Consider the following 11,308-nt stretch of genomic DNA (forward strand, 5'->3'; position numbering starts at 1 on the left):
TAAACCATAAACTAACCACACGGGTTATAAAAATTACAATCGGTATTTTTATTAATTAAAAATCTAATGACATCCGGTTCAACAGCGCCTCGTTTAAATATTTCAAAATAAAACCATCCATAAATACACACATAGCGCAGTGTCCATATTACGTTTGTACTGAATGTATCTTTAAATATAATTCATTTTAATCGTGATAACTTAATTGTATAATGTGGTTTACTGCTAACACAGGCTATTTTTGTTGACCTATTTTGGCAATCAAACTTTATTTTGAAGGTTAAACGTCGGAAGTTCTTACCGGCGGTTGCGATTGGTCCATACGGAAAATACCCACATTCATATTTCAGCAGCAACTGAAGCTAAGAATTGAAAACATTGTGTGTGTGTGTGTGGAGAAAATGGAAAGAATTACATGTGAAGTTCACGGTAAGTCACTTTAAATCATTGTAAGTTGTACATTTTGTTTTAAATGATCACTCTGAACGCTGTGCGTCGTTTCCAGAAGTCTTAGTTACGTTTTTTATTTCCTGCGTGACAGTGCACTTCACTCGGCTTTAGTTTCTCCTTCGCTAACTCTCAGTGTTTGCTAACTGTCAGTGTTTGCTAACTGGCTCATTATTCATTTAATTCTCTATTCTCACACACAGGTTGTAATTGTATGTTAAAAACCGGCGTCAAAGATGGACCGAGCAAAGGCAAGAGCTTCTACGTATGCGTTGACAAGCAAGGCTGTGATTTCACTCTGGTAGCCAGGTACTTCATCTTCATTTATAGACTTATAGATAGTGAATGTGGATATAAATTGTCTTTTTTGTGTCAAATTAATAAATAAAATTAGGATTAGCAGCGTCTAAAAAAATGACTTTCATAAATAAAATCTTTGACTAGCTGACTTTTTTTCTCCCAGAAATTACAAAAAATAAACTGTACACACATAACACAAACTGGTGTTTTGTGTGGTTTTTCAAAATATAAACTAAAAAAACAACAACAATGTAATAATAATTTAAAAAAATTAATAATTCAATGAATCGGAACCCCTATTGTGCACAGTTCCATGTTTCTGTTTCTCGTCTCTTCTCCAGCATCCCTCCGTCACACTGCCTCCATCATGAAGACTCAATGGTGGAACTGCAAGCGCTCAACTTCAATCAGCAGAAGCAGGTCCACAGGTGACTGCACTGTACTTTACTGTTACACCACAGCGTACGCGTCACTGTAGCTTAAAGAAGCTTTGAGCACAAACTATTTCATTGTTGTTTGGATTGGATTTTTAACACAATATAATATCTTTTATTTTTCCCTCCTCCCAGATTATTCTTTCGCTGTGTTGCCGGTAAAAAAGCAGGCCAGAGATGGTGTGGAAATATTCCTTGGGCTTCGGTAAGACTGACTTGTGTATACTCTCGTATTCACCTTTTTATTACACACTTTTTCGATCATCGTCAAAATAGCTCCCGTAGTTAAATTCAGTCATCGGATGATTGTCGTCCGTATAAATAATATCCACTAAGATACTCAGATAAGGCTTAACTGTTCATCTGGATTTTATCGCAGGAGGCGAACACCTAAATGTGTTTGTCTTTGTTTCGCACAGATCTGCACAAATATCACATTTTCAATGAAAAGGAGAATTATTATGTTGAAAATAAGTATTCCCTCTAACATCAGCAACACATTTATTCACATATGCATGCCCCTACGCCCAACTTTATGTTAAAATCTCATCATTTCCATCAAATACAGTCAGGTCCATAAATATTGGGACGTCAACACAATTCCCTTCTTTTTGGCTCTATACACCAATACAATGGATTTGAAATTAAACACACTTTTCACCTTTAATTTGAGGGGATTTACAGCCAAATCAGGTGAACGGTGTAGGAATTAAAATACTCTGATGTCTATGCCTTCCAGACTTCAGGCTGTATGTAAGTAAGCTTGATTTATGATTGTTTAGTTTGTCCCATTACTTTTGGTCCCCTAAAAAGTGGGAGGCACATATAGAAAGTGCTGTAATTCCTACACCGTTCACTTGATTTGGATGTAAATGCCCTCAAATTAAAGCTGAAAGTGTGCAGTTAAAAGACCCAAAAGTATCATTCATCATTCATTCTGTTGCCTTGTGTTCTGCAGCCAGAGAAAGAAAACAGAACTCCACCCGACGCACAGCTCCGCTCCTCCCTCCTCTCGCCCGTCAGAAACCCCTTTAAGGCCTCGTTGTGCGATCTGGACAAGGACGGTGAGGAGAGTCACGCCAGAGAAAAGGAAAGTGTGGTGAAGGGAGGGACAGGAGTGGAGGACGGAGATAAGACGGACACTTACAGAGGTAAACCGCTTCCACCGGGGATGAAGGTGAAGAAGAGGGTCTCGGACGAGGAGAAAGACGCTCGCAAAGCAAACGGCGCGGAGGCGACGGCGGAGAAGAGCGACGAGAAAGCGGGAAACGATCCTTCGACCTCGACTGTCGATCAAACGGTGCATCCTGAGGAAACGAATGAAGAGACTCGCAAGGACTCGACCGAGCAACCGAATCCCACCGAAACGCGAGCAGAGCCGGCTGTGAAAGACGGAGCCGAGGCCCCCGGAGACTCCGTCCACGATGACGACGACGACGACGACGACGTCGTGTTGGTGTCGGTGAAACCCGCCGCTCAGAAAACTCCCCCGGCTTCCACCGTACAAAAAACCCTCACCGCCTTTGCAGGGTTTCAGCCGGCGTCGAAGGTCAAAGGTCAACAGGGGAACACCAAAGGACTGCAGAGTCTGCTCTCTGCTCAGCTGCAGCAGAGAAAGGTGAGCAGACAGAATATTTAAAAATTCAATACTAGCCGTCCCTGTGGGGGAAATTGATGTAGATAATGTAGAGCATTGGTTCTCAAAGTGCGGCCCGGGGGGCCAATGGCGGCCCGCAGAAACACTTCTGGCGGCCCGCAATGAATTACAGTTGATAGTTTTAATCCAGGAGCTACTAAGCTTGTTAAATGTTTATTGGACATTACTGGATACAGACCAATAAGTGTAAACAAAAATACTGGGTATTTACCTGGTTTCTATATGGTGAATTTTAGTGTCTTATTGGGTTATAAGCTGGTAATAAGCAGGTAGCTACAGCCCCCAATTACTAGCTATTTACCCAGTAAATATATGGTAACAGAAATGTGTTACTTGGTATTAACCTGTAATTAGAAGGTAAGAACAATGGCCAAAATACTGGGTAATTACCCAGTAAATTATATAGCTTTATTATATTAATGCTTAAATTAGACTATATTAACGCTTATATTACTTAACACTAAACCGTAAAACTGAAATCCGGTCATTAAATTTATTACTGTTTTATTTTCCTTTGGCGGCCCTCGGTCCAATATTGGGTTCCTAAATTGGCCCTCAGGTATCAAAACTTTAAGAACCCCTGATGTAGAGCGATCAATACCTTTTAAGACCCTTAGATGTACAAAAATGGGGCTAAAATGTAAATTTCTTGACTTGTATTGTTGTCATTTTTGAAAGAAATCTTCATGCGTCTTTGTTTTGTCAAGGCCACTCTGTCTGTGGTGAACGTGGCCGCTCTGCCAGACAAAGGAGAGAAGCTGAAGACTCAGGTCAAGGAGCTGGAGGACGCTCTGGACTCTCTGCGTCTCACCGCTGCGTCTGAGCCGGGTAACGGAGATTAGGATTAAGATTATATATACAGTATATATAACGCATCAAAGTATCTATGAAGCGGTGTTTTCTCTATTTTTTCCCTTTTAAAAACACACCAATGGGGCTGCAACAATTATTATTTTCTTGTTTTATCGATTAGTTTTTTTTTTTTTGTCCATAAAATGACAAAATGTCAGAAAATATATAAAAAATGTCAATCGGGTGATTCCCAAACTCGAAAGAAAAGTAATAATAATAATGAAGTTATACACTTTTAATGATGTATTTTGTTATCTGGAGCAAAAGAAAACGTGTATTCATTGGTTATTAATTGATTATAATAAAGAGAGTGTTTTAATCGTTCATCACAGCCACTCTCTTCCTCTGTCGTCAGACTAAAATGTCTGTTTTATTATGTAACACCATAAATATGCAGGGAAAAACAATTAGAATTTGCTTCATTTATGTCCTTTCTTACCTTGTATTATCTCATACGCTGTTGTATAACACTCAGATTCTCAGGAGGAAACCAGTGGCGGTGAATCTCGTCCAGGCAGCAGTCACACCACACAGAACCCGTTCAGTCGTCAGGGAGGAACCATCCTCCTCCCTGCGCCTCCTGCCTCAGGCTCCTCGCAGCACCAGGCCTCCGGCGGCTACACTCAGTTGTACGGAGGTGAGCTGAACGTCGTCTTCAAACACTTATTCAACGTCTTCATTCGCTGCTTTCAATGACGATCAAATGCTCTCAATCTTTCCGTCTTGGATGCAGCCAATCCGCAGGTTCCGGCGTATTACGGCGGCAGGATGACCAACGACCGTCTGCTGGCGGTGAAAAACGCCACCAGCGAGACCATCGACCACCTTCACAAGTCGCTGGAGTCCTGCCCGGACACCGAGGCCGAAGTACCGGACCCAAAGGGCATCAAGGTATCACCGTTTCTGAGGTTTTCCATCTCATCAGTGCGTCCTCACAGTGTGGAAGGTGGAAGAAGCGCACGGTGCAAGTAAAGTGGGACACGGTGGCTGAAAACACCAAGAAAGAAGTGGATTCTGCTGCTACTGTTCATCCTTCCCTTTAGCCTGACATTTTTCTCAGAATTCTGACTTTATTCTAACTATAAAAATCAGAATTCGTACTTTAAACTCACAATTCTGACTTTAAATCTCAGAACTTTAAAACACAATTCTGACTTTATTCTGAGTTAAAAGTCAGAAATGCAGGTGGAAGAAGCACACGGCGCGAGTAAAGTGAGACGGTGGCTGAAAACACCAAGAAAGTTTAAGAAGTGGATTCTGCTGCTACTAAAACAAAACCTGGACCTTCCAAACTTCGGTAACCAGGGCTGGAATGGCATTTCATTTTCATCCTTCCCCTTCTGAGTTTAAAGTTGGAATTTAAAACCCAGAACTCTGACTATATTCTAAGAATTCTGAACGTTTAAGAAGTCGATTCTGCTGCTACTAAAACCAGGGCTTTTAATCCTGAATGGACCCGAGTGGCGTTTCATGTTCATCCTTCCCCTGAGCCAGAATTCTGAGTTTAAAGTCAGAATTTAAAACTCAGAATTCTGATTTTAAAACTCTCTGACTTTATTCAGATATTTTAAGTCAGAATTTTGAGTTTAAAACTCTGACTTAAATACATATTTGGCTGAACATCAAGTTTCTGGGAACAAACCTGTGTAAATTGTAATATTTGGCTGATTATTATTATTATTATTATATTATATGATAATGACAAGTATAACCAGTGAAAAGCATCGTATATACAGTATATCCATGTGTTCAGGTGACGCTCCTGCCCCATCAGAGGAGAGCTCTGGCCTGGCTGCTCTGGAGAGAAGCTCAGAATCCATGTGGAGGAATTCTGGGTATGTTTTCTATCACTTTATCATCGTTACTTTAAAGAGGTTTAAATGCTGATAAATAAGAAATCATGGACTCAAACCAATGGATGTTGTTTTGTGTGTGTGTGTGGTTCCAGCTGACGACATGGGTCTGGGGAAAACGCTGACCATGATTGCTCTCATACTCGCCAACAAGAAGGCGGCGAAAGAAGAAGACGAGAAGAAGCTGGAGAAGTGGATCTCCAAAACTGGTAACGGGGGAACCTGTTCTCATTTTATTTGGTTCTCCTCTTTATTTATTTATTTGTTGTGGTTTCGTGTCTCCAGACCCCAGCATCGTGGCGTCCAAAGGCACTCTGATCATCTGCCCGGCCTCCCTGATCCACCACTGGAAGAACGAGATTGAGAGACGCGTGAGGACGGGGAAGCTCTCGGTTTACCTTTACCACGGCCCCAACAGAGAGAGGAGCGCCAGAGTGTGAGGGCGACACGTTCACGTCTCTTAGTGAGGATTTTAAAGGTTCTTTTAGTGTCTATCATAAAACGGCGCGTGTTCCCTTTGTCCCTCAGCCTGGCGGATCATGACGTGGTGGTGACCACGTACACACTGGTCTCCAAGGAGATTCCGGTGCAGAAGGAGGACGCAGACAAACCGGCCAACGACTCCGCCGAGGTGGTGCGTCGCATGTTTTTTTTTTTTTTTTTTTAAACCCAAGTATTTGAAAGAAACAACAAAGTAGAATTCACTTTTCTTTGTTCAGCCGAAGCACGCGGCTCCTCTGCTGCGAGTGGCCTGGGCTCGCGTCGTCCTCGACGAGGCTCACAACATCAAGAACCCCAAGGTGCAGACGTCCATGGCCGTGTGTCAGCTGAGAGCCTGCGCTCGCTGGGCCGTCACGGGAACGCCCATCCAGAACAACCTGCTGGACATGTACTCGCTGCTCAAGTGAGACCACGACGACCATGTTTTGTGCCTGTAATTCAGGATGGCACCATATTATTGTCGTTTTGTTTTATGGTTGTTTGAGGACATTTTTACATCATTAAGTATCGCATCAACTCGATAATCACTTTAAAAAGAAAAGTAATCTTTGAATGATAATCCCTAATGAGACGGAGTGAAAATGTGTTTTTACCAACGAGTTATGAGTGAAAATGAGTTTTCAGACATGGCCACAAGGTGGTGCTATTAATCACTCTTTCCCAGAGCCCGTTTCATGATCACACAATGGAAATTTGATGATATTTTTCCCGCCATTTAATCTTAGAATTATGTTGTCTAAATTAGTGCTGGGCACTAGGTTAACGCACGACGCGTTTCCATGACGACTGATCGGCAAAAGACACTTGTGACGTCGTGGTTACGTGCCGCGAAACCGGAGTCCAGGCAACGTTTACCAGTTAGCTCCGTTAGCTGCATTAGCTCCTTTAGCGCCGGTTAGCGTGCCTACAGTCGAACTGGAGCGGTCTGTTTATTAAACGAAACATTTTTTGAACAACCCGGAGTCACGTTAACATGACGTCACGCACGTCTTTTTCCGGTCAGTCGTCATATAAATGCGTCATGCGTTAACGTGCGCTAACTTTGACACCGTTAGCCGTCGCTATCGCGTTAACGTGCCCAGCACTAGTCTAAATGATTTTAACCTTGATTTCTTTGAATATTAATGCAGTCAGCCGCTCTATGAACAGCATTTAGACCATTTTGTGTGTAACAGCACATTTTCACATTTAAATTTAAAGTAATTGGACTGTATGTGTGTGTGTGTGTGTGTGTGTGTGTGTGTGTGTGTGTCGCTCAGGTTTCTCCGCTGTTCCCCGTTTGACGAGTACAAAGTGTGGAAAGCTCAGGTCGACAACGGCTCCAACAGAGGCCGAGAGAGGCTGAACATCCTGACCCGGACTCTGCTGCTGCGACGAACCAAAGACCAGTCTGACTCCACGGGGAAACCACTGGTACACACACACACACACACACACTCACCAGTGACTCTTGATCAAGTTTAAAAAGAGAATTTCGAATATTTCAGGTGTCTCTTCCCGACCGAACCTGCGAAGTCCATCGACTCAAACTGTCCAAGGACGAGCAGTCGGTGTACGACGTCGTCTTCGCCCAATCCAGGTTAATCCGCTCTCATTGTTCTCATTTTAATTAGAAAAAAACACATTTAACATGATTACTGTGTGATATTTGGGATTATTAGATCTGTAACTCTGTGTCTTTCAAGGTGATTTTAAATAGTGAAATAATCATCGGATGCATGTATTTGTGCATAAATACAAGTAAGGCGCTGAAAAAGCTTGAATTTGACCATGTGCGATTGTGTTTTTTCTTTTTAGATCCATGCTGCAGAACTACCTGAAGAGACACGAAGGAAACGACGTGAATACGGGGAGGAAATCCACGTCCAATCCCTTTGATAAAGGTCAGAAATCGTCTCTTTCTACTGTTTTTATGAACGAGTGGTATGTGTTTGGGGTTTTATAACGTGTAAATAAACGCGTCTCCTGTCTCTTCAGTGGCTCAGGAGTTTGCAGGAGTGTCGCGGCCTGAAGCTGCAGCGTCCAGCTCGCAGCAGGCGTCCAGCACCGTCCACATCCTGTCTCTGCTGCTGCGCCTGAGACAGTCCTGCTGTCACCTGTCCCTGCTCAAGAAGGTACAGTGTATATATGTGTGTATATATATATATATATATATATATATATATATATACACATGTATAAGTATATACACACTTGGAAGTCAAACGTCTGCCTCTCTCTCAGACTCTGGACTCGACGGAGTTGCAGGGCGACGGTATCGTCTTGTCTCTGGAGGAGCAGCTCAACGCTCTGTCGCTGTCCTCCGGCCCCTCGCCGTCGGCCGCCGACCCCAAAGACACCGTGGCCCTCAACGGCACTCGCTTCGCCGCGCGGCTCTTTGAAGAGGACGGCGAGAGCAGCAAGGTAGAGGAAATCGGCCCCTAGTCGTTGTTTCAGCCCCTCCGTCCACAGTGTTTATTTGAGCTACGAGATGCATTCAGGAAACCTTGTAAATTGCATTGCCGGTGCTACTGTATCCACCTTGTGGTAACGAATGCACCACAAACTTGAACTTAATTCTTTAACCTCCTCTTGTTTCTAGATCTCCTCTATTGTCTCTGAGCTGAAGGCCATCAGACAGAAGGGTGACGATCAGAAAAGGTAAAACAAAAACCGCTGATGATTATTCAGTTATTCAAAACCTTACTTTCTGACTAACCGTTGTCACGTGTCAGCGTGATCGTGTCTCAGTGGACCAGCATGCTGCAGATCGTCGCCGTTCACCTGCGTCACATGGGCCTGAGATACGCCGTCATCGACGGCACCGTCAACCCCAAGCGCCGCATGGACCTGGTGGAAGAATTCAACACCAACGCAAAGGGACCAGAGGTGAACGTCCACGATGAAAACTTTAATTCTGTTGTATTCTCCTATGCAGTGACGGTGAAGTCGTGTTCGGATTTATATTTGTTTTGTTTCTTCTGCCAAAGGTGATGCTGGTTTCTCTCTGTGCTGGAGGAGTTGGACTCAACCTCATTGGTGGGAATCACCTCTTCCTCATTGACATGCACTGGTGAGACACACACAAAGTCTTTAACAAGTCCTTGAGGGAACTGGTCCTTGAAAGTCTTTGAGAAGTCCTTGAATTTGAGGGAATTGGTTGTCAAAGATTTAAGAAGTCCTTGATTTTGAGGGAATTTGTCCTGTAAAGTCCTTGAAAAATCCTTGAATTTTAGAGAACTGGTCCTGGAATGTTTGAGAAGTCGTTGAATTTGAGGGAATTTGTCCTTAAGTCATTGAAAAATCCTTGAATTTGAGGGAATTTGTCTTTGTCATTGAAAAATCCTTGAATTTGAGGGAACTGGTCCTGGAAAGTTTGAGAAGTCGTTGAATTTGAGGGAATTTGTCCTTAAGTCATTGAAAAATCCTTGAATTTGAGGGAATTTGTCTTTGTCATTGAAAAATCCTTGAATTTGAGGGAACTGGTCCTGGAAAGTTTGAGAAGTCGTTGAATTTGAGGGAATTTGTCCTTAAGTCATTGAAAAATCCTTGAATTTGAGGGAATTTGTCTATGTCATTGAAAAATCCTTGAATTTGAGGGAACTGGTCCTGGAAAGTTTGAGAAGTCGTTGAATTTGAGGGAATTTGTGAGAATTTGTCCTTAAGTCTGAAAAATCCTTGAATTTGAGGGAATTTGTCTTTGTCATTGAAAAATCCTTGAATTTGAGGGAACTGGTCCTGGAAATTTTGAAAAGTCCTTGAATTTGAGGGAGTTGGTCGTAGAAAGTTTGCGAAGTCCTTGAATTTGATGGAATTGGTCCTTGAAACGTCCTTGAATTTGATGTCAACCGAGGTGTCAGAACCCTGAATAATGCTACGGAGAACTTTAAGATCTTCTCTGTGTTCACAAACTATTTTATTCCAACATTTTCTACCTTGAATGTCAATGACAGGAATCCAGCTCTGGAGGATCAGGCCTGCGACCGGATCTACAGAGTGGGACAAAAGAAAGATGTCACCATCCATAAGTAATGGGTGTGAATGTTTCATTCAAATAAGTTCTCTGATATTTCAGCTCCTTTTAAAAGGCTTAACATTGTCCTGTTCTTCAGGTTCGTGTGCGAGGACACGGTGGAGGAGAAGATCTCCACGCTGCAGCTGAAGAAGAAGGAGCTGGCTCAGAACGTGCTGTCGGGAACGGGAAGCACCGTCACCAAACTGTCGCTGGCCGATCTACGGATCATTTTTGGTGTCTGATATGCAGAGATTAAGGGTATAAATATGCAAAAATAGTGTGATAACCTCATAAATGTGAGGAAGCAGCTTCTCTAAATCCCATATATAGTGTTTGTATGTGTGTAAGGAACTCTTAAACTCTGTGTATTTTTGGTCAAATATCACGTTACGGCACATGCTGAAAAATGTCTTATTGTTTCGATTGAAAAGAGGATTTCCCCGCTTTAAATGTTTCATTTCAGGTTGTTTTACTTGAATCTGATTAAAATAATAATAAAAAAAATGTTTTCTGTCACATTTACTTTATTTCCTAAAATGTATGAATGTACATAATAATTCATGACCATTGTATAAAACGCATAACTCGACTTCCATCTTTGTGTGGCCCATGTTTGCATTGCTGTCTAAAATATTTGCGACGTCAAAATCCACAGGGACAGCTTTACGGCTGCGTTGCCTTTACGAAACATCGTAAATTTGGGTTTCGAAAGTTAAAAAATTGTGCTTTACAATAATATCTCATATTACAACTTAGCATCGCATAATCATGACCTAGCATCTCATAATCATGACTTAGCATCTCATAATCATGACCTAGCATCTCATAATCATGACTTAGCATCTCATAGTTATGACTTAACATCTCATAGTTATGACCTAGCATCTCACTATTACAACTTAGCATCTCACAATCATGACCTAGCATCTTACAATTACAACTTAGCATCTTACAATTACAACTTAGCATCTCATAATTATGACTTAGCAACTCAAAATCATGACCTAGCATCTCATAATCATGACTTGGCATCTCACAATTACAACTTAGCATCTCATAATCATGACCTAGCATCTATATAATTATGACTTAGCATTTCATAATCAAGACTTGTCTGTCTTAACATCTCATACATAATATCTCATAATTACGACTTTGCATGTCATAATTCTGTATTAGCATCTCTTAATTTTGGACTTGCTATCTCACAATTACGACTTTGCATTTTTAGAATCTCATAATTACGACTTAAGCGTTAACGCGTCGTCAC

At 42.1% G+C, this 11,308-nt stretch overlaps 2 protein-coding genes across 2 annotated transcripts; both read left to right on the forward strand.

The window, feature by feature from the left end:
• Positions 1-367: 367 nt before the first annotated feature.
• LOC310938369 (transcription termination factor 2-like) lies at positions 368-2,336 on the forward strand (the record flags this gene model as incomplete). Its single annotated transcript, XM_083902862.1, has 6 exons — positions 368-429; positions 651-756; positions 1,089-1,175; positions 1,317-1,386; positions 2,140-2,280; positions 2,331-2,336. The coding sequence occupies exons 1-6, from the start codon at positions 402-404 to the stop codon at positions 2,334-2,336; spliced, it is 438 nt and encodes a 145-aa protein (XP_083758988.1). The 5' UTR covers positions 368-401.
• Positions 2,313-10,382, forward strand: ttf2 (transcription termination factor, RNA polymerase II). The gene is made up of 19 exons (XM_083902240.1): positions 2,313-2,799; positions 3,546-3,666; positions 4,166-4,327; positions 4,424-4,581; positions 5,444-5,525; positions 5,639-5,752; positions 5,829-5,979; positions 6,072-6,177; positions 6,263-6,447; positions 7,304-7,457; positions 7,532-7,623; positions 7,842-7,927; positions 8,022-8,158; positions 8,268-8,447; positions 8,626-8,684; positions 8,759-8,912; positions 9,014-9,096; positions 9,977-10,051; positions 10,136-10,382. The coding sequence occupies exons 1-19, from the start codon at positions 2,353-2,355 to the stop codon at positions 10,278-10,280; spliced, it is 2,691 nt and encodes an 896-aa protein (XP_083758366.1). The 5' UTR covers positions 2,313-2,352; the 3' UTR covers positions 10,281-10,382.
• The last annotated feature ends 926 nt before the right edge of the window (positions 10,383-11,308 follow it).

Source organism: Microchirus variegatus, assembly GCF_963457635.1.
Source record: "Microchirus variegatus genome assembly, chromosome: 16".
In the NCBI taxonomy this organism is placed as follows: Eukaryota; Metazoa; Chordata; class Actinopteri; order Pleuronectiformes; family Soleidae; genus Microchirus; species Microchirus variegatus.